We start from the raw sequence: 24,406 nt of genomic DNA, 5'->3' as shown, positions 1-24,406 counted from the left end.
GGATTAATATAAATATTTATTTTCATAAAGTTTCGGTCTCGCAACTACGGTAAACAGCCGCCATCTTTTTTCCCCGTAGAAGAGGAAGCGCTTCTTCTTCTATGGTAAGCAACTGCCAAGGTAAGCACCCGCCCCCGTAGAAGAGGAAGCGCTTCTTCTTCTACGGTAAGCAACCACCCGCCCCCGTAGAAGAAGAAGCGCGCGGGTATTACGTTTCATTTCCTTTGTGTGTTCCATGTTGATATACGACTCCATGCGCGCCCACATCACAGATGGTGTCAAAAAACAAGTGAAGCACACAAATACAACACTCGCCGTCATTCCGGGTGGATTAACCAAAGAACTCCAACCGCTTGATATTGGTGTCAACAGGGCATTTAAAGCACGACTGCGAACGGCGTGGGAACAATGGATGACCGAAGGCGAACACACCTTCACTAAGACAGGGAGACAGCGCCGGACGACATACGCCAACATCTGCCAGTGGATCGTAAATGCCTGGGCGGATATTTCGGTCACAACTGTGGTCCGAGCTTTCCGGAAGGCAATGACTTCGACGAGACGGAGCCGGCCATTTTGGATCCCGTATTCGCCCAACTTTTTAATTCGGACACCGAAGGAGAAGAATTCGAGGGATTTATGAATGAAGAATAACTTCAGAAAGTGAGCGTTATGTTTATTTTGTGTGTTGTGACATTAACGTTCGAGCAACATTAAGTTATTGATGTTATTGCTCTGCACTATTTTGAATTTTACTATGTTTGTGATTGCACATTTGCACATTACTGTACATTTTGGGAGTGAACAGAGTTGTTAGAACGCTGGTTTTTAATATATTATTAAAGTTTGACTGACCTATCTGACTGTTTTTTTGACATTCCCTTTAGCGCAGTTAGATGCGGCTTATAACACGGGGCGGCTTATAGGTGGACAAAGTTTTGAAATATGCCGTTCATTGAAGGCGCGGCTTATAACCCAGGGCGGCTTATGGTGCGGAAAATACGGTAATCCTCTTTAAATAGAATATTGTTTAATATTTTGGATTACCAAACTGACTTGTCTCTGCTGATTTGTCCCTCAGGTGTTGATATTTCCAGAGGGGACGTGTACAAATCGCTCATGTCTCATCACATTCAAACAAGGTAAGACATCACACACAAATGCAGAAACTAAATTGCATCAACATCACTCGTCCTTCTCCAGGGTATTTGCGGGGTCTTAAAAAGTCTTAAATCCAACAATTTAAATGTAATAATGATGGATTAGACTTATATAGCGCTTTTCTAGACACTCAAAGCGCTTCACAGAGAAGTGAGAACCCTTCATTCATTCACACTTGGTGGTGGTAAGCTACATTTGTAGCCACAGCTGCCCTGGGGTAGACTTGACGCAGGCGTGGTTGCCAGTTTGAGCCTACGGCCCCTGCGACCACCACCCATCATTCATCATTCATTCACCAGTGTGAGCGGCACTGGGGGCAAGGGTGAAGTGTCCTGCCCAAGGACACAACGGCAGTGATTTTGGATGGCAAGTGGCGGGGAGCGAACCTGCAACCCTCAGGTTTCTGGCAATGCCGCCCTAAATTGAAGGCCTTAAAATGTCTAAAATTCTCCTAAAATCTCATGAAAGATCTTGAATGCGATTTTGAAAAGTCTTAAAAATCTATTAACGTTACTTTTATTTAAAACATGCATAAACTTCAGTCTTGCTTTTAAATGTTTACATTTTTGAGGATGCTATAACGTATTTACAAAATGGAACCAAAGGAGGCTACCTATGCTGCCCCGCAAACCATCAGGTAGTGTGGTGTGCGTGTGTTGTTACAGTTTAGCATAGCAGTGGAGAAAACTAAACGAAAGCCCACAGCAAAGCCAAACTGCATGCATAAGATGGGTAAGTGCAAGTTTAACGATTTGTAACTCCAGAATGTTCAATTTAATGCATGTGTGAAGCCGATGGGTGGAAATGTATTAAGTGTTTAGGACCCGGATGAGGAGACATCGAAGAGGGAAGCGTTTGTAAACGTTGCGGTGAAAAGGGAATGGAATGATAATGTGAAAGTCAAAAAGCTGGGACAAGTCCGTGTCAAACGCCACAAACACTTGCAGAATTATACAAGGATCAACTTTGTGCAGATTCAGTAGTAGTACTGTAGATGTGTTTATCTGTTTGTGCTATTCTGACAGCTGAAAAAACACTGCCAAAGTTAACCATTTAGCTTTAGCAGAGATGTTAACAGTCCCTTTCACAGACAATATATTGTTGTGCTTTCCTCTACCATTGCTGACGTTCTGGTTGTTGTTATATGAAAACACTTGATATGAGCACTAGAGGTGGGGGAAATAGTCGATTTTTAGATGCATCGCAATTCGGACATGGAAGATAATCGAATCGATTAGTAAACGTCAATAGTCTATAATCGATTTATTTATTATAAATAAAGTAATGCAGACAATTCTAAAATTTGGCTGACTGCAGCGAGCCACCTCACTGAGAGGTCTGACCAATCTCTTTACTATTTGGCACTTATGGCCCAGTTTTGCTCACATAATCACTAATGATTTCACACATGATTCTTTTAAAGTTGCAAATGATAAACACTTTTTTAACGAAAGAAAATAAATGTAATACTGCATCCGTATAGATAAACTAAAGATGCATCAATAATCAATTTTTAATCTAATTGTAGCTCTTTAATCGTAATCGAATCGTGAGGTGCCCAAAGATTCCCACCTCTGATGAGCACACTGCACATTTTGCAAGAAACCACTTCTATGGCAATCTGAAAAATGGCTGTTCAGATGTTTGCTGACATTTTTTTCAATTAGTTTACATTAGGGCTGCAACAACTAATCGATTAAATCGATTATAAAAATAGTTGGTGATTAATTTAGTCATCGATTCGTTGGATCTATGCTATGCGCATGCGCAGAGGCAATTATTTTTTATTATTATTTTTTTTATAAACCTTTTTATAAACTGCAACATGTACAAACTGCTGAGAAACAATAATCAAAATAAGTATGGTGCCAGTATGCTGGGGTTTTTTCCCCCAATAAAATACTGGAAAGGATAGAAATGTAGTTTGTCTCTTTTATCCGATTATTAATCGATTAATCGAAGTAATAATCGACAGATTAATCGATTATCAAATTAATCGTTAGTTGCAGCCCTAGTTTACATTAGAGAAGCTTCTGGTGTTTTAAGTTAGTTTAACCCCTATTTTTTTTCAATGTGAAAGAGCAGTGAATGCATTCATATACTTACAATTCATTCTGGCCCTCTGATTTTTCTTTCTCTTTGTACTTTTTTGTCCGTATGAATGTGAAATGGTCCTAAATTATTTTCAATATTGTTTTAAAAAAAGTCTTAAATTTGACTTGTTGAAACCTGCAGAGACCCTGTTCTTAAATGAGTTCTATCCTTAGGTGCCTTTATTCCAGGCGTTCCCGTGCAGCCTGTGCTTTTGAGATACCCCAACAAACTAGTAAGTGTGCAACCACAATAATGGACATCTTCTATGACAATGTCAGTTAAAACTGAACATTATTATCCGTTTAAAGGCAGAATTTATTGATTCATCTCTTGTGTTAGATCTCTGTAAGAAGTTCAGGTTCAACAAGTTGGTTCATTTTGTTGTATTTGTCTCTTTCCTTCCGTGCAGGATACAGTGACGTGGACCTGGCAAGGTTTCAGCTCGTAAGTATTCTCCTATCAGGGCTTGTTTATTCTTAGATAACAGCCATAAACATAAATAAGTCATTGTGTTGCTGCTGTTTACATAAATGTCTTGATCAAATTACGTGTAGGAGGACCCTGCTGCTTCTAACACTGTGCCAGCTTTACACCACGGTGGAGATTGAGGTAACCGACCTTATCCCAAATGCAGTAATGAATGAATGATCTTAACTGTCATTGTACGTGCAGAACGAACGAACGAACGAAAATCTATATTGGTAACTTCAGTTAATCCAGGTTTTCGCTTTTATTTTTTTATATTGTTGTGGCCTAAAATGCATAAATTTATGGAAGCTTTTTTCAGTATGTTGTGAAAAAAGTTGTAATGTATTGAGGCTTTTTTTCCCCACTAACATTGGATCAAAAATAAACTTAAACTAAACCTCAAACCTGTGATTTAATTAATTAGTTTTGTGTTCATTGTAACCTTAACTACACAATGCACAGGATTTCTTGAAAACAAATTGATGTTTTACTCCTTTAATACTACACAGAGTCAAAGATCTAAAACGTTTACTATATACACACACAAGACCTATTCCTCTCAAATATTGTTCACAAATCTGTCTAAATCTGTGTTAGTGAGCATTTCTTCTTTGCCAAGATAATGCATCCCACCTAAGGTGTGGCATCACAAGATGCTGATTAAACAGCATGATTATTGCATAGGTGTGCCTTAGGCTGCCCACAATAAAAGGCCACGCTGAAATGTGCAGTTTTGCTTTATTGGGGTTCTGGGGTGGTCAGAAAAGCAGTCAGTATCTGGTGTGACCACCATTTGTTTCACTCGGTGCAACACATTTCATTCGCATAGAGTTGATCAGGTTGTTGATTGTGGCCTGTGGAATGTCGGTCCACATCTTTTCAATGGCTTTGCCAAGTTGCTGGATATTGGCAGGAACTAGAACACGCTGTTGTATAAGACGATCCACAGCATCCCAAACATGCTCAATGGGTGACATGACCAGTGAATATGCTGGCCATGCAAGAACTGGGATGTTTTCAGCTTCCAAGAATTGTGTATCAATTTTTGCAACATGGGGCTGTGTATTGTCATGCTGCAACATGAGGTGATGGTCTCTGGTGAATGGTATAACAATGGGCCTTAGAAACTTGTCACGGTATCTCTGTATTCAAAATGCCATCAATAAAATGCACTTGTGTTCAGTGTCCATAACAAATGCCTGCCCATACCATAACCCCACCCCCACCACGGGCCACTCCATTTACAACGTTGACATCAGCAAACTGCTCTCCCACACTACGCCACATACGCTGTCTGCCATCTACCCTGAACAGTGAAAACCGGGATTCAACGTGCCAGACGCCATCGAATGTGAGCATTTGCCAACTCAAGTTGGTTATGACCACAAATTGCCGTCAGGTCGAGACCCCAATGAGGACGACAAGCATGCAGATGAGCTTCCCTGAGACGGTATGCAAACCAATTGTTGCAGGAGCTGTTAGGGTAGCTGGTCTCAGACGATCATGGAGGTGCACCTGCTGGATGTGGAGGTCCTTAGCTGGTGTGGTTACATGTGGTCTGTGGTTGTGAGGCCGGTTGGATGTACTGCCAAATTCTTTGAAACACCTTTGGAAACTGTGGTAGAGAAATTAACATTCAATTCACGGGCAACATCTCTGGTGGACATTCCTGCAGTCAGCATGCCAACTGCACACTTACTCAAAATTTGCCACATCTGTGGTATTGTGCTGTGTGATAAAACCGCACATTTCAGAGTGGCCTTTTATTGTTGGCAGCCTAAGGCACACTTATGCAATAATCATGCTGTTTAATCAGCATCTTGATATGCCACACCTGTGAGGTGGAATGGATGATCGTGGCAAAGAAGAAATGCTCACCAACACAGATTTTGTGAACAATATTTGAGAGGTCTTTTGTGTGTGTATAGTAAAAGTTTTACATCTTTGAGTTAAACTCATAAAAAATGGGAGCAAAAACAAAAGTTTTGCAGTTATATTTTTGTTCAATGTACTACATTACCCAAAAAGCTTAGTGTTATAGACAAGAACCAAGATTAGGTTTAAATTATGTGGGAGAGCAACAATTGTGCGGTTTGTGCATTAGAAAGTTGATTCAATGTTAAGTGTCCTTGTTTTCGTTTACACAAGAAACAAACATATGTTTTGATTGGACGCTGCTCAGAGACAAATTCAATTGGCGAAAATCACGCCGATTGGCCAAAATATGCGGTGAAGACCAAATTGCGAAGCGGTCCATCGTTTGCGGGGATTTGTTGAATTGGCGAGATTGCGAAACCACAAAACTACCTCCTCAAATAGTGGCCTCTGCTTTAATAGATACTGTGCCCCAATAATGCACTTGCAATAATTAATGAAACAAAAAATAACTGGTGGAGGCATAATGCCATTAGATGTTTTTGCTGCATTAGCAAAGCAGACTTGGCATCTGTAAAGCTGAGGTTTACAAAGGGGTTTATAGAGAAACAACATTATTCTATTTTTTACTTTTAACACCGGTTATATTGTTTAATGTATTATTTTTATTAAGTATCCTTAATAAAAATAAGATAGTAAAATATATTTTTATAGGATTTCATTGTATGTTTCATTTATGCATGTCAAATGATTAAAACGTGTTAATCAGATTAATCACAGTTTACAAATGAATTAATCATGACGCAGCAGTATTGTTGACGTGTCAGACTGTAATGCTATACTACCCTCCAGCTGATGTCAACAGAGATGTGGCTTTATTATTTTTTACGTATTTAGTTAAATAAATCACTTACTGTCGTTAACAGCCCTAATTATTCTGTTCAAAGAATTATGTAATATTTGTGTAGTAAATATGTCTGATGCTCTCTGCAGTTGAGTAAATAAATGACCCTGGCTACTAAATTGGCAAATACGGTATGCAGTATGTTTTTATAGATGAAACATGTCTACTTGACCTTAATCTTGCATGTTTTTCAGTTCTTGCCACCTCACATCCCCACAGAGGAAGAGAGGAAAAGTTCTGCTTTGCTAGCCAGCAGTGTGAGACACATCATGGCCCGGTAAGTAAAGAATCCCATGCATGGAATCAAACTCTTGTCTTTTTTAGCCGTCCTTTTGTGACATTTGTGTGTGACGGTGTTTCCAGGGCGCTGGGAGTCCCCGTGACAGACCACACGTATGAGGACTGCCGCTTGATGATCTCTGCTGGGGAGCTGACACTCCCCATGGAGGCCGGCTTGGTGGAATTCACCAAAATCAGTCGCAAGCTCAAGTAAGACCCAATTGATTCAAATCGCATCGCTTTGAGACAACTTTTGTCTGAACCTGTCGGCTGCTCCTCATTAGTTTGAAGTGGGACAACGTGAGAAAGGAGTTGGACGGTTTCGCCGCCATGGCCAGCTCATGTAAAGGAGGACGCATCACCATCAAGGAGTTTGCTAGCTTCCTCAAACTCCCCGTCAGCCCCGCCCTACAGGAGCTCTTTGCCCTGTTTGACAGGGTAAGGCAACCATACATCCCAAACTGACTACAGCTCCTTCGAAGTAATTGAGTATAACTCCAGTGCGCTGCTTGTACTAGTTTGCTGTCAAAAGAAGGGATTTAGCTTGGAAGTTGAGCTACAGGACTGTCTCCGAAAATTACAATATTGTGATAAAGTCATTTATTTTCTGTAATGCAACTAAAAACATGAAAATGTCATACATTCTGGATTCATTACACATCAACTGAAATATTGCAAGCCTTTTATTATTTTAATATTGCTGATTATGGCATACAGCTTAAGAAAACTAAAAAATCCTATCTCAAAAAATTAGAATATTTCTTCAGACCAAGTAAAAAAAAAAAAGATTTATAACGGCAAAACAAAATCAAACATTTGAAAATGTCAATTAATGCACTCAGTACTTGGTTGGGAATCCTTTTGCACGGATTACTGCATCAATGCGAAATGATGATTTCATTTTCCAGCATGATCTGGCACCTGCCCGCAGTGCCAAAACCACCAGTAACTGGTGTACTGACCATGGCATTACTGTCCTCGATTGGCCTGCCAACTCCCCTGACCTGAACCCCATAGAGAATTTGTGGGGTATTGTGAAGAAGAAGCTGAAAGACACCAGACCCAATAATGCAAATGAGCTAAAGGCCGCTATTGAAGCATCCTGGGCATCCATAACACCTCAGCAATGGCACAGGCTGATTGCCTCCATGCCACGCTGCATTGATGCAGTAATCCGTGCAAAAGGATTCCCAACCAAGTACTGAGTGCATTAATTGACATTTTCAAATGTTTGATTTTGTTTTGCTGTTATAAATCTTTTTTTTTACTTGGTCTGAGGAAATATTCTAATTTTTTGATATTGGATTTTTGAGTTTTCTTAAGCTGTATGCCATAATCAGCAATATTAAAATAATAAAAGGCTTGCAATATTTCAGTTGATGTGTAATGAATCCAGAATGTATGACATTTTTGTTTTTTTTAGTTGCATTACAGAAAATAAGGACTTTATCACACTATTCTAATTTTCTGAGACAGTCCTGTATATTCACTTTAAGTAAGTGCAGTATAATGCTGATTTAAAAAAAATCATGGAAACAGGAGTTCAGAACATTGACACAAAGCTTTTTCCAGTCCTTAAATAATATAAATGTAAATAATAAATGTAAATAAAGCTTTATTTAACTTTTTTTCTATAGTTCCGAGCCATTCAACTGGCGGCCTCAGGGCCAAATCCAGCCCAGGAGTGACACCATACCGGCCCCCATGTTTAGTACAAAACTTGGGAGACAAACATTTTTGCAGCAAATTCTTAAAAAACACTACAGTGGACCACTGTAAACACATGGGCAGATCCCTTTTTATTGACATTTTAACCTCGTCAGCAAACACAGAACACTGGGGTGCAAACTTGTCATTTACATAACTAAGGCGGTTCTCAAGGCACCCCTTTAAGTCCTCTCCTTTTTGGCAGTTGTACTTTTTTTTTGGTAATGTGGTTTATGTAACTAAGGTGTTGTTGTAAATGGTTTACTTCAGATGCAGTCAATAGTCATTCAATAGTTGTACTTCTTTAGTCATACTCGTGGTGTTCCCCAAGGTTCCATTTTACGTCCTCTCTTTTTAATCATTTAGTCTATTCAACTAGTGGCTCGCAAGTTCAGTTCAAAGACACTCACATTTTTGCAGCAAATTCTTAAAAAGACTAGTGATGTCCTAGAGATGATCTTTGACTATTATTTAGGCAAAAGGTCGTGAAAAACAGAAGAGCGCTCTTGTAACTTTGACAAAATAAATAGACCAAAATCAAATGTCTACTGTGGAGGATGCTGGTTCTCCGAATATACAAAATAAGACTAATAGTGAAGGGAGAAGTCTGCCCCCAGGTCCTTTCTGGAAATGTGGACCCCAAAACAATTTAGTTGCAAATACCCGCTGCAGTTGATCACGGAAATGTAACCCATAATGTTTTAATAGATTATATGTAGAGAGGTCCGATAATATCGGTCTGCCGATATTATTGGCCGATAAATTCTTTAAAATGTATAATCGGAAATTATCGGTATCGGTTTCAAAAAGTAAAATGTATGATTTTTTAAAACGCCGCTGTGTACACGGAGAAGTACAGAGCGCCAATAAACCTTAAAGGTATTGCCTTTGCGTGCCGGCACAGTCACATAATATCTACGGCTTTTCACACACACGTGAATGCAAGGCATACAGGTCACACTGAGGGTGGACGTATAAACAACTTTAACACTGTTACATATATGCGCCACATTGTCAACCCACACCAAACAAGAATGACAAACACATTTCAGGAGAACATCCGCACCGTAACACAACATAAACACAACAGAAGAAATACCCAAAACCCCTTGCAGCACTAACTCTACAATATACACGCCCCGCTACCACCAAACCCCGCCCCCCCCCCCCAACTCCGCCCACCTCAACCCTGACCCCCCCACCTCAAACCCCCCCCTCCCCATCTCCCGAATTCGGAGATCTCAAGGTTGGCAAGTATGCTCTTGTATACTCTGGACTGAAGCTGTGTGCCTTCATTGTTTTTGTAGCTGTTCTTTTGAGGCATATTTAAAAATAATAATAATAATAATGCATTTTGTGAAAGTCAAAGTATAATATTTCCCATAGTTGTAGTGGGTATCAGGATTATCTCAGGGAGAGCTTGTCCTAAATTCCAAGCTGCTGTTTTGAGGCATGTTAAAAAAAATAATGCACTTTGTGACTTCAATAATAAATATGGCAGTGCCATGTTGGCATTTTTTTCCATAAATTGAGTTTATTTATTTTGGAAAACCTTGTTACATTGTTAAATGCATCCAGCGGGGCATCACAACAAAATTAAGCATAATAATGTGTTAATTCCACGACTGTATATATCGGTATCGGTTGATATCGGTATCAGTAATTAAGAGTTGGACAATATTGGAATATCGGATATCGGCAAAAAAGCCATTATCGGACATCTCTAATTATATGTCATACCCTTGTATTGTAATTGTATATACATTGCTAAAGAAAAAGCAAAGACTGCATTATTTGACCTGTGGGACCAATTGTTCTGTAAAACTTAGGTCATGTGTGAAATGCTGAATTATTTGGGTTCCACAGGTCTTCAGCTTTAAAGGGGAACTGCACTTTTTTTTAGAATTGTGCATATTGTTTACAATCATTTTTTTGTTGTTGCTTTCTAACATAGAAATCGTCTCGTTCTCGGTGGCTATCAATACAGCTAATGAGAGCAATCAATTCTACTTCTAAATCACTTTAAAATGCATTCAAAAACGGTCAACAATACTTCATTTATGTTCCGTAACCTGTATAATAACCGAGCTGGAGCAACATTGTTATTGTAAGAGCGAAGACTAAGGAACTATTTTTCTATCGTAGTAACACATCGGCGTGCTACGGTATTGGCCGTAAAAGCTTGGGTTTGTAATGCACAACACTGCGATACAACACCAATCTGTACTGACTGAAAAACATGAACAATCATATTACAGTATCTTTAAAGTTTTAGCCCACATTTTATGTTTTGTTTGTACACAGCTAGCCAGACAGCTTATGTGGGCTTTGTACCGAGGATGTCGTTGTGGCTTGTGCAGCCCTTTGAGACACTTGTGATTTAGGGCTATATAAATAAACATTGATTGATTGATGTACTGTAGTTGTAATAACACGCATGGCGTGCTGTGTGTATCATGATCAATATTAAAGTGACTCACTGGATGGACAGTTGGTCGTCTGGTCCAGCTGGCCGGGGACATTTCCTGTTGATTTTGGGTAAGCAATCCATTTATGTCGAAGTAGCTTGTCTCCAAGTTCCATATTTAATAAATAAAATAGTCTTCCTCGTTGTGTGTTACCAAGTCTGCCTTGATTAGAAAACACACTCGTGTTTGATTCCGGAAGTAGTAACAAACGTTGTTGCCAGAACTCGTGCGCTGCTATGGAAACAGAAATCAATGCACGTAAAAAATCAGTCTGAAAATGAATACAATTATCAAAATAGGCTTTGAAGGCTACAACGGTGACTCCCATTAGCCGCATTTTTCAAGCGTTTTTTTTATTATCTTTATAACCGTAAAAAAAAAAAAAAAAGGTGTGTTCTTGTCTCTCATGATTGTGAACAATAGGCACAATTCCCCCCAAAAAGTGCAGTTCCCCTTTAAGCCAAAAATAATTTACAGCTCCATAACCCCGTTTTTCTCAGGTATTTGTGTGCCTTTGTGCTACAATAACATATACACAATTGTCGACTTTTGTAACATGTTGTTTTGTGTTTCTTTTCCAGAACGGCGATGGCACCATAGATTTCCGAGAGTACGTCATTGGAGTGACCATCCTGTGTCGACCAGCCAACACTGAAGACGTGCTTCGGATGGCATTCCGGGTATGACAAAGATTGTTATGTGTGAATTAGGCCTGTCAAAGTTCATGTGTTAGTAACAAGTTAACGTTAATTGCCTTTAATTGTACTATTTTCTGTGACGTGCGTCATGTGTTATCGTCAACCCACTCTGTAAGTGTGGGAAAAAGCAGCGACGCCCCGGCAACGAGCATTAAGTTCTAATAAATATAGCCTGCTCAATATTAAAAACATGATGCTGGATGATTCAGCACTACAATAATGATACTGACTTGAATTAAAGCTTTGTCAAGAGGAGATATGTGCTGAGCTTCCTAATTACTTTAGAAATGTTAGTTTAACCGCTGTAGCAGGATCTATCATCATTACTTCACAGCCTATAGGCCCACACTAGTAAAACTAAAATCAAGCCCACAGTAGGATGAAAGCACAGTAATATACATTTACACATTTTGGCAGGGAAACAATCTGAATTGTTTGAGTCAAAATGTTTTGTTTTTTTACTAATCAAATGTAATAGATCTTTACAGATTATTTTTTATGATACAGTTACAGTTGAGTTTGAGGTTTGAATATGTTTGCACTAGAGATATTATCGGCCGATAAATGCTTTAAAATGTAATATCGGAAATTATCGGTATCGGTTTCAACCTACCGATTTTCCCGGGAGACTCCCGAATGTCAATCCCCCTCCCGAAAATCTCGCTGGACAACCATTCTCCAGATTTCCACTCGAACAACATTATTGGGGGCGTGCCTTAAAGGCACTGCCTTTAGCGTCCTCTACAACAGTGGTTCTTAACCTTGTTGGAGGTACCGAACCCCACCAGTTTCATATGCGCATTCACCGAACCCTTCTTTAGTGAAAAATAAAATGTTTTTGTTTTTTTCAAATTCAAGACAAAGTTATATGATTTTTTTACTGGTGCACAAAATTAACCGTGCATGAACATCACCCTGTTCAAAGAACAAAACCAACACAGTGCATAAACTCACAACAAATTACACACCTGCAAATCAGTTTGACTTCTGCTGTTGCCGTATCCATAATATGCCGGTAGGAAGAAGTTTTTATGTACACGATAAGTCGGGTGTGGCTTGACCTCCACCGAACCCCTGAGGCCGACTCACCGAACCCCAAGGGTTTGATCGAACCCAGGTTAAGAACCACTGCTCTACAACCTGTCGCCACGTCTGCTTTTCATCCATACAAACAGCGTGCCGGCCCAGTCACATAATATGTGCGGCTTTTACACACACCTAAGTGAATGCAATGCATACTTGATCAACGGCAATACAGGTCACACTGAGGGTGGCCGTATAAACAACTTTAACACTGTTACAAATATGCGCCACACTGTGAACCCACACCAAACAAGAATGACAAACACATTTCGGGAGAACATCCGCACCGTAACACAACAGAACAAATACCCAGAACCCCTTGCAGCACTAACTCTTCCGGGACGCTACAACATACACCCCCCGCTACACCAAATATTTGTACACAAGGTGATTCAAAGTGCTTTACAGAAAATATAAGAAGGCACAATTAAAAATAAAAGTCATAAAAATAATCATAATCCAAACAAAAGCATTATAAAACTATTATAATTTAAATTAAAATCAAATAGTGTAGATAAAATCTTTTCAGTTGTCAAAGGTGTTTTCTGCCTGGATTTGAACTTTTACAACATTGAGGCCTGTCTCACATCGTCTGGAAGATATTTCCAGATTTTAGGAGCATTAAACTGAAACGCAGCCTCACCATGTTTGGTCCTGACAGCAGGAGACCACACCCTGAGGTTCTCAGAGCCCGGGATTGTTCATATTTCCGTAACATGTCAGAGATGTACTTTGGCACAAAACCATGAAAATGCTTGTGGACAAGCAGTGCTGTTTTAAAGTCTATTCTCTGAGCAACAGGAAGGCAGTGCCGTGACCTGAGCACTGGATTAGTATGGTGGTATTTCCTGGTTCTAATCAGCAATCGAGCAGCAGGTTATAGGTTGTCATCACATTATTTTAACATAATAGGTTGGTCAATGATCTGAAATAGGTCGGTCTGAGGCATTAAACTTCAGGGCTGAAAATGAGTCCCACTTTGACCATGGTGTGTCGGTTAGTAGGGATGGGTACAGAATCCGGTACTTTTTTGGCACAGACCGAATGCCGCCGGTCCTACAGGACACCGATTCACGTAAAAATCCAACAGCGCCATGTTGCGGTACCTGTGTTACGCGTGACGTCGCTGCAATTTCCAATGCTAACAAAGACGTTTACTCAAAAAATCTTCCAGTAAAGTAGGGTCTCCACTTTTCCATAAATGCCTTAGCTTGATGCTAATATACATTGACTTTGCTATTGACGTGCTACTGATTAGCATCAGCAATTTTTCATGGCGATTTCAATGCCTCCAATTTTGATAATGAAAAGTACAACTAAGATGCACGATACAATCAAACAGTTGTTCCGTATTAAAATATTAACACTAGAGATGTCCGATAATGGCTTTTTTGCCGATATCCCATTTTCCGATATTGTCCAACTATTAATTACCGATTCCGATATCAACCGATACCGATATATACAGTCGTGGAATTAACACATTATTATGCCTAATTTTGTTGTGATGCTCCGCTGGATGCATTAGACAATGTAACAAGGTTTTCCAAAATAAATAAACTCAAGTTATGGAAAAAAAAATGCCGACATTGCACTGCCATATTTATAATTGAAGTCACAAAGTGCATTATTTTTTTAACATGCCTCAAAACATCAGCTTGGAATATGGGACATGCTCTCCCTGAGAGAGCATGAGGAGTTTGAGGTGGGCGGGGTTGGGGGGGCAGGGTTGAGTTGAGGGGGTAGGGGGTAGCGGGGGGTATATATTGTAGCGTCCCGGAAGAGTTAGTGCTGCAAGGGGTTCTGGGTATTTGTTCTGTTGTGTTTATGTTGTGTTACGGTGCGGATGTTCTCCCGAAATGTGTTTGTCATTCTTGTTTGGTGTGGGTTCACAGTGTGGCGCATATTTGTAACAGTTTTAAAGTTGTTTATACGGCCACCCTCAGTGTGACCTGTATGGCTGTTGACCAAGTATGCCTTGCATTCACTTGTGTGTGTGAAAAGCCGTAGATATCATGTGACTGGATGGAAATCGGGAGAAATTCGGGAGAATGGTTGCCCCGGGAGATTTTCGGGAGGGGCACTGAAATTCGGGAGTCTCCCGGGAAAATCGGGAGGGTTGGCAAGTATGACTGGGAGATGCAACTGCTCTGTACTTCTCCCTACGTCCGTGTACCACTCCGTACAGCGGCGTTTTAAAAAGTCATAAATTTAACTTTTTGAAACCGATACGATAATATTACATTTTAAAGCATTTATCGGCCGATAATATCGGCAGTCCGATATTATCAGACATCTCTAACACTTTTTAGGGAGCAACAAAAGACTAGACAGCAAAGACCGAACTGATAAACACACCATAAACTATACACTACAGCAATATAACTTCTTGGACTTGCTACTATAATTAAGACTCAGATAATTGATAATAAAACAAGATATAACAAATGGGCAGCAGTTATCATAATCAGCGAGTTTTTGAATGTTGCAATAAAAAAATTTGATTTTATTATCAAAAACAATATTTAGTAACACAAAAGTGCTGAAAATTGGTACCATTGAGTACCGGTATCGATTCCCAGGTACCGGGAATTGGTACCGTATCGATTCAAATGTGAATTAATTAAAGGTTTTTTAAAAAATGTACAATTTTTTTAATGCGATTATTTTAATCGTTTGACAGCGCCAGTATAAATGAATTATCACTAGGTGTACGTTGGTTTTATTGATGTTGAACGAACTCGAAAGCGGAAGGCGCCACTGCAGTGAAATGGAAGCAGACAGCAGCACTAAGAGACGTTTGCGTCATGTCACAGTAATAACATGTGGCTGCTGTGAAGCGCCGTGGCAGTCTTGGAGTCAGTCTCGCAGTCAATTTTCCGTGCAGAACATCAAATGTGGTTTTAGAAATTCAACAAAGAAAGGAGGTAAAAAAAAAAAAAAATCCTATTATAAAGTTCAGCTTCAGGATAAATTGCATCGGAGAGGAACAAACATGAAGGTTTAATCCACATGTTTTCTTCTTGCAGCTCTTTGACACAGATGAGGATGAGAAAATCACCCGGGAGGAGTTCACAGCGCTGCTACGCTCAGCTCTGGGCGTGTCCGATATCAACATGGTCAAACTTTTTAAAGAAATCGACGCAGACAACTCTGGTTTCATCACATTCAGTGAGTATACAGATGCGTTCATGCCCTTTAAAACAAATCATATTAGTGTTATTATTGGCAAAAATCATGAAATATAGCCACAGCAGTGGTGTTCGACCACATTTGCAGGCTGTGTACCGTATTTTTCGGAGTATAAGTCGCTCCGGAGTATAAATGGCACCGACCGGAAATGCATAATAAAGAAGAAAAAAAACATATATAAGTCGCACTGGAGTATAAGTCACATTTTTTGGGGAAATTTATTTGATAAAACCCAACACCAAGAATAGACATTTGAAAGGCAATTTAAAATAAATAAAGAATAGTGAACAACAGGCTGAATAAGTGTACGTTATATGAGGCATAAATAACCAACTGAGAACGTGCCTGGTATGTTAACGTAACATATTATGGTAAGAGTCATTCAAATAACTATAACATATAGAACATGCTATACGTTTACCAAACAATCTGTCACTCCTAATCGCTAAATCCCATGAAATCTTATACGTCTAGTCTCTTACGTGAATGGGCTAAATAATATTATTTGATATTTTACGGTAATGTGTTAATAATTCCACACATAAGTCGATCCTGAGTATAAGTCGCACCCCCAGCCAAACTATGAAAAAAAACTGCGACTTGTAGTCCGAAAAATACGGTAATGCATGTCAAAGGTGACATAACCAACAGCAGGGCCATTGTAGCCAATGAGAAGCCTGAAGAAAGTCATTTCTAGAAAAGGCACAATAAAATAAGACTCCAATAAAAATTGGATAATGGATTATACTTGTATAGCGCTTTTCTACCTTTTTTTTTTTAAGGAACTCAAAGCGCTTTGACACTATTTCCACATTCACCCATTCACACACTGATGGCAGTAATATATCTATTCTGTTAAACTGCTGAAAAAAAACAACCATCAAGTAAGGTCAAACGGTGCCATATTTTGATACCTTTGTTGCACGTGACATCATATCCAGTTTCAGCACTGGCTCAAGCACCTGGCCGGGAAACAAGCAGTCAATCACTCAGCCTGCCTTTCGTTAATGTTACAATGTTCCATTTGAACAAAGCAAGAAGAAGGCGCTCAAAAGTGCAGTAAGGCTCCACTTTTCAAAATGGTGCTAGCCCAGTGCTAATTTACGTTGGATTTGCCATAGACATGCTATTAATTAGCATGAGCACATTTTACATGGCGATTTCAACACCTCCAATTTTGGTCATCAAAACTAGAACAAGCATGTGTGTAATAAACACAATACTTAGAGTATAAACACTTTGTAGGGCTCAGCAAACAACTACTTGCTAGCTTGGCAACACACCATACTATATCTACTACTGCTATCTAATGTTTTGGAATTGTAACAGCATGCAAAGTCTACTATAAAATACAGTACAGTACTTGCGAAGGAGACAAAGAAATGTAAGAAAACAAGATGGACAACTGGATAGCAAAGCTCAGTGTTGTAATTAAGGAGGAATACATGTTTTTAAAACAATTAACATTTATTAACACATTGGAACACACAAAAGTACCAAAAATTGATATTGTTGATTCCTGGTATAGATTCCCAGGCTATGGTAACTGGTACCGTATTTTTCGGAGTATAAGTCGCACCGGAGTATAAGTCGCACCTGCCGAAAATGCATAATAAAGAAGGAAAAAAACATATATAAGTCGCACTGGAGCCCGGCCAAACTATGAAAAAAACTGCGACTTATAGTCCGAAAAATACGGTACCTTTTCGATTCTAAATGGAAAGGTAACATCCCTAGCTGTGGAATTACCCCTGAATATCTAATTTTAATATGAAGTAAAAAATACAACTCTGCCAATGCCACAAACTAACATACCGGTGTGTTAGTTTGATTTCCACTGCAAGCAAAAACAACTAAAAAACATTTTTTTAAAAAGTCATTTTCCATGCCTGTGGAATAGTTTTATTTCACAAAATATTCCGTGTATCCCCTCCCAGGTGAGTTTCAAGCCTTCGCTATGACCCACCCGGAGTACGCCAAGCTGTTCACCACCTACCTGGAGCTCCAGCGGTACCAAGCCATCCAGGAGGCAAGTCCCGGCGATCTGGAACTGTCCGGTCAGGTCAGTTCAGGAGATAGCCAGGAAGACAGCATCTCGGATAAGAAAGACGACTGACAACCCGATCCGTGGTCCACTCCGCTCCCCCCTGGTCCGAACCATGTCTTAGGTCGCGTGCTTGCGTTTTTATGGACGTTTTTAGACCACTTTTTTTTGTTTGTTTGGTTTCAGTCTCAGTGCCTTATGGTGCAGACACAATAACTCCACCTGTCGAAGTTGCAGCTAAGTCACAAATACTCCTTCTTTTATATATATATTACTATATCATGTTGCAGCCTTATTCTAACATTTTTGGAAATATACAAATCAAAAAATATCATTAACACTCTTTTTTGTCTTATTAGTACATTTTTACTGTATTTTTGGCCATATTTTTTGTTGTTACGCCTTTGTACATGATTTGTCCGAAGAGGGTTTTTTTCATGTTACATTTTAAAATTTCAATGTCTATACAATGATCGTTAATTCAATAAAAGCCAAAAAGGACATAAAAGTCATCCTTTTTTTTTTTCCAAAGGGCAAAAAAACTTCAACCCTAAAAAAAATACCAAACAGGAAATATTTGTATTTATTATTTTAACCTTTTAGTGGCCTTTTGATCAAATCATGTCACAATTTTCAAGTACCGGTTGTACAAATTTGCATACTTGAGTTATTTTACCAGTTTTTCAACCTGTGACATTATCTGATCAAAAGGCCTTCAAAAGAGTAAAAATTTAAAGAAATGAAAATAAAAAAAAAACATGACATGTTTGATATTTCTGTTTAGAACTAAGGTTTATGGAGGTATGTAAGCAAAAAAAAAAAAAAAAATCCAAAATGTAACACCCTTCAAAAACTAAAGAATTGTATTGTTATTGTTCTTACTATTATTATTATTTATAGTAGTAGTATGTTCTGTTTTGCTTTAAAGATACTTAAAATCAAGAGGGTTAAAAAAAAAATTAAGCAAAAGGTAGATTAGAAAATGGCAAATTAAATAGGTTATAAAGTCACATTTTAAAATACTAAAATAAAATTAAATGTTTTACATTTATTTTTTCAAATATGTTATTAAAAAAAATGTGACATTATGTACTAACTGACTCAACAGCGCCTCTGCTGGTTGCAGACATGTACTGCACTCTATTTTGCTTCAAGCCAACATTAATCAACTGTCAATACAATTTGACCATTTAATCAATAATCGCCCCCCCATCCGCTCGTGGGTCCGACTCGATGTATTGGACATGATATGTAAAGACGCTGATGTGTCCACAAAGGCCTCGGAGATGACGCAACATGTCCACCAAGCTGACATGATGGTGACAAGACACAGATGTTTCTGGAAGAGGCTTCTGCTGCCATTGATGTTCTCAAGGACACACAAGCCTCTCCTTGACTCTAATTCGTACATCCTCGGGACAACCTCGACTTTTCCCAGAGCCGCAAAGGCGGGCCTGCCTGAGGGAAGCCACTTTGCAATTACAGTAGAGCGGAACCTCTTAAGAAGGTCCATCAGCGAGCCTTCCCAAAACTAATCATCTGTTCCAAAGTCAAACTGTGCCCATCTTTACTACAGCTTAGCATACAAGTGTAAAAAGAAGTAAATCACCCTATGATGGTACTTATGTGTTTTAAGGAAGCAACCAGTCCAATTTAAATCACATTTCCCTCTTCTTCTTTTTTTTTTTTTTTTCCATGTCAATAGATATTAACTGCGTTTAAAAAAATTGTTACTTAGCCATGTTGTACCGAGCAGCCACGACTGGAGCGGGATATCATGGCCAAGTTACCAAATCAAGTCGATTTCGATTCATAGGCTCCTAAATCCATTAATCACGATTCGATTAAATCTACACTTAAATATTAAAAATTTCTACAACAAAAAATACAAATATATTTTTTCTCTTTATCATAAACAGCTATGGACAGTTTCAACTTTCCTAAAAGTTTCAAAGTACAATTTTTAAGAGGAAAAGAATTGCAAGCGCAACATTCCGCTACTACGAATTGTTTCTTCCAGTGCAAAATAATTAAGAGTAAATATGTAAGCTGTTCTTTTAGGACTCTTATTTTCTTAACAAAGTCCCACAGAGATGTTATTGTAAAAGCCAGAATTGTGCACTGGGTTTTTCTGGGGGCATTAATTAAGCCTTGTGAATTATCCATTCATCCATCCATTGTCTACCGCTTGTCCCTTTTTTTGGGTTGCAGGCCTTGTGAGTCAATATTGCAAAATTAAAAAAAAAAAGATTCATAATCAATCAAATGGGTTTATTTTACCCAACTATGTTGCATTGAGCTCTATTTTTCTGTTCTATGGTTATCATCACACTTTTATTCATATGAGTGTTTATGTTGTTTTTCCTTAAGTGTTGGTCCAATTTCAAACCGTATTTTGAGATTCTAATGTGAATGTAAAAGTTTGTATCTTTAAAAAAAACAGATTTTAGCATAAGGCTGCAACATAACAAATTAAAAAAGCAAATACATTGCATTGTTTTGTGCTTCAGTCTTGACTGGTTTTAATCACTAATGCTAGTTTAAAGTCTCTTTTATGCACATTTGCATCACATTTAAATATTATCATGTTACATATCACACTGTGTATTCAATTCAGTTGATGGGCACATTTAAAAACACTAACAGCGAGGGGTGCACAAAAAATATATTTACATCCGAAACATGATTCTTATTCAACCCGATTATAAAACGATTCAATATAAAAAAGAAAAACAAATTCTTATCTCCATGAAACCTGAAGGCGTTCTTCTAACCTGTGACCTGTTTTGAATAAGTTCCATTGTATTTATTATACCAAATTATACATTGCGAAAATCTGTTTGAATTGAGAATCGATTCTGAATCGAATCGCAGTCCAGGAATCAGATCAAACCGTTAGGTGCTCAAAGATTCACACCGCTAATGTCCATAACCACGTCACAAAACATTTCTTATATGTTAGTCAAACAACAAGTGAGTGTTTTTAACTAATTCTTGTGTTTTGCTGCGTGTCATTCCTTATATCAGTGGTGTCCAAACTACGGTCCGCGGGCCAAATGCGGCCCGCACAAATTCAACAAACAATGGCAGGAGTCATATCATATACAAATAGCCAGGGGTTCAGATAGCTTCCATTATGTCACCATTTGGTAGCCAACGAAATTAACTCAACCTTTAATTATACTTGCAAGATAAACAGCACCTCATTTACTTATATGACCCAATCCAAACAACCTTCCCTAGTCATTGGAAGAAGAAAATAATCAGCACAAAAGTCAACAAAAATGACATCCTATACAAGGGATGATGGGAATAATGCAAAACACTCTCTTCACACTTATCCATTTTAGCTGCTTGATATTTTTGATTGATTAAAACAGTTTAAGGAGGTTGTCACGGAAGTAAACGAGGTAGATGTTGAATTTAGGGCTGCAACAACTAATCGATAACATCGATTATAAAAATAGTTGGCGGTTAATTTAGTCATCGATTCGTTGGATCTATGCTATGCGCATGCGCAGAGGCAATTTATTTATTTATTTAAAAAAAAAAAATTTACATTTTTTATAAACCTTTATTTATAAACTGCAACATGTACAAACAGCTGAGAAACAATAATCAAAATAAGTATGGTGCCAGTATGCTGTTTTTTTTTTTCCAATAAAATACTGGAAAGGATAAAATTTGTAGTTTGTCTCTTTTATCCGATTATTAATCGAAGTAATAATCGACAGATTAATCGATTATCAAATTAATCGTTAGTTGCAGCCCTAGTTGAATTTTCACATACTCTTAATAACCAACTATAATGATGATTAATTATATAACCATTATTATTATAAATAAAAATGATAAATGGGTTATACTTGTATAGCGCTTTTCTACCTTCAAGGTACTCAAAGCGCTTTGACAGTATTTCCACATTCACCCATTCACGCACACATTCACACACTGATGGCGGGAGCTGCCATGCAAGGCGCTAACCAGCAGCCATCAGGAGCAAGGGGTGAAGTGTCTTGCCCAAGGACACAACGGACGTGACTAGGATGGTAGAAGGTGGGGATTGAACGATAATATAATATATATATGTGTGTGGGCAGAAATATATACCGGTATATATATATATACGTTAGGTCAGGAAAAAACACAGAGGCTATTTCATCCCTAAAAGCCTGTTTCGCAGATTTCCCTGCTCTTCAGGGGATTTTAAAATCTATAACGGATAAACCACAGAAACCTCGACTATCTATATATATATATATATATGCAGGTCTCAAATTTTAACTTTTTAAGGTCAAGGCAAGTGTTGCCTTAAAGGAGGGCTCAAATATTAGGCCCCCGGTCAAAAAGTTTGGACACCCCTGCCTTATATCCTTGCCATCAAGCCTTTTTTTTTCATCACTTTCTGTGAGTTTACCAAGCCAACCACTTTCTATTTTGTTAAAAATAGACGCATCTCCGTGTAATTAGTGTGTACTGTAAGCTTTATTAGGATCCCGGCAAGTGTTGCTAATCCTGTGGATGTTGTTGTGTGCACTCAGGGACATGGCCCTTGTAAAGACAGCTGTATAATTAAGCCGAAGGTTTGCTTTGCATGTTGTATCTGTTTGCATCCCCGCTCAACATGTTTGCTGCTGACACAGCAAGAGCGTTCAAGTAGAAATAGAGCAATTTGTGAGCAAACAGGAGTGTGTATTCCGGAGGGCTGCACGTTCAGCTTAACAAGCAGTCATCTTTTCTTGCTTTGTTTGTTTTTGTTTTATGCTGATGCCGCAAAGTTTGGAAGTATGACACAAATGCATATTTAATTGTTTTGCACAGAAAGAAAAACTTGTTTCTTCACACTGGGGCTTACATTGCCACCAGGTGGCAGCAGACATCTTACTATGGTTTAACCCTGCTGCTTACTTACCGATTGTTATTTGCCTCTTTCATGCATGCCTGCGCTGAAGTTTGAATTACTTGTCTAAGTCATGTGACTCCAAACATTATTGATATGGACAAACGTGACTATTCAAGCTCCTGTAAATGAGACATTTAATTGTAAGCAAAATAAAAAGATTAAATATGCACTATTGTTGATTTTTTTTAATTAAGTTAGACCAACTGACAAATGTAAAAAAAAATTTAAAAAAATTATTAATAATGAACTTTTTTAATATTGGATTTAAATACATTATTTTCAATGTTCTGATTGGAAAACAGGGATATTTTCTGGAAAGATTTGTACTATATTATACACTTTTGCTGGGTTCCGTGTAAAAGGTAAATAAATGGTGATCTTCTGTTTGAAATATTTTGTGTCGAATCCAGCACAAAGGACAACACCTTTTTTTTCATTGAATGACTGTACCTGGTGGCAGGACGCTGGCTCGCGGTGTGAGAGCTAACATACTTAAGGCAATATTTCACTTTGCTCGGTTCTGTGTAAAGACACAGGTGGATAAAAGCAGATTCAACGACTGTTATGCCCCTGATGCTGCAATTTTGTGTGGTCTCGGTTCAAAACAGGCCTTTAAAAATCAAGTACTAACAATGAACATACAGAAACAGACAAATTAGCACCAACGTAGAAGAGAATCACTATTACGAGTACTACACTCCTTATTGGCTGCATCAGGGGCTGGTATGGGGTCTGCCGGTCACGATGTAGTAACCACAACGCGCTTGCACACAGTAGTACTCAGTGGCCTAGTGGTTAGAGTGTCCGCCCTGAGATCGGTAGGTTGTGGGTTCAAACCCCGGCCGAGTCATACCAAAGACTATAAAAATGGGACCCATTACCTCCCTGCTTGGCACTCAGTATCAAGGGTTGGAATTGGGGGTTAAATCACCAAAAATGATTCCCGGGCGCGGCCACCGCTGCTGCTCACTGCTCCCCTCACCTCCCAGGGGGTGATCAAGGGTGATAGGTTAAATGCAGAGAATAATTTTGCCACACCTAGTGTGTGTGTGACAATCATTGGTACTTTAACTTTAACTTTAACTTTAGACCACGTCAGAGAGTTTTTTTCAGGATGGTGCACGGTCTCACCCAGTGGCTTATCAGTTTGGGGGACCGTCCCTTCTTCCTCTCGGGGCAGTAGACCCACACCTGCGCAGCAGTGGCAAAGTCCTCACCTCTGCAGCGGACGTGGTACGCCCTCTTCTGGCATCATTTGGCCTTGTCGAGAGTTTGTCAAGCCACGAGGTGCACCTGTGGTTCCGGTGGAGGCTCGAAACGCCAGATTGACAGCCAAGCAAAGTTCTCGTCTGATCATGCCAGGATGCACTTTATCGAGTCTTTGACCGCCGTCCCATATGCCCACAAGACTAGGGGCAGGTGCAGGTCTCAGTCACGTTGTTGGCTGATGGTGAGGATGGCGAGCTGGGTGGCCATGTTTGCAGTTGAAGCGTTAAACCGGATCATCGCTCTGGGGATGCAGTGGCGTCG

The 24,406-nt window shown here is 39.0% G+C and overlaps 1 protein-coding gene across 2 annotated transcripts in view; it reads left to right on the top strand.

The window, feature by feature from the left end:
- Positions 1 to 23,045, top strand: part of lpcat2 (lysophosphatidylcholine acyltransferase 2) — a 32,780-nt gene extending 9,735 nt beyond the window's left edge. For both annotated transcript variants that reach the window (XM_072913391.1, XM_061964533.2), the window contains 10 exons: positions 1,082 to 1,142; positions 3,429 to 3,487; positions 3,665 to 3,699; positions 3,810 to 3,864; positions 6,697 to 6,779; positions 6,866 to 6,991; positions 7,066 to 7,219; positions 11,538 to 11,636; positions 15,767 to 15,908; positions 17,867 to 23,045. In XM_072913391.1, the coding sequence (XP_072769492.1) occupies positions 1,082 to 1,142; positions 3,429 to 3,487; positions 3,665 to 3,699; positions 3,810 to 3,864; positions 6,697 to 6,779; positions 6,866 to 6,991; positions 7,066 to 7,219; positions 11,538 to 11,636; positions 15,767 to 15,908; positions 17,867 to 18,045 (993 nt within the window). In that variant the 3' untranslated portion in view covers positions 18,046 to 23,045. The remainder of the gene's footprint in view (positions 1 to 1,081; positions 1,143 to 3,428; positions 3,488 to 3,664; positions 3,700 to 3,809; positions 3,865 to 6,696; positions 6,780 to 6,865; positions 6,992 to 7,065; positions 7,220 to 11,537; positions 11,637 to 15,766; positions 15,909 to 17,866) is intronic.
- The last annotated feature ends 1,361 nt before the right edge of the window (positions 23,046 to 24,406 follow it).

The sequence above is a fragment of the Nerophis lumbriciformis genome, linkage group LG06, assembly GCF_033978685.3.
Source record: "Nerophis lumbriciformis linkage group LG06, RoL_Nlum_v2.1, whole genome shotgun sequence".
Taxonomy (NCBI): domain Eukaryota; kingdom Metazoa; phylum Chordata; class Actinopteri; order Syngnathiformes; family Syngnathidae; genus Nerophis; species Nerophis lumbriciformis.
The sequence above is the reverse complement of the archived record's forward strand: the minus strand, read 5'-3'. Positions and strand labels throughout refer to the sequence as shown.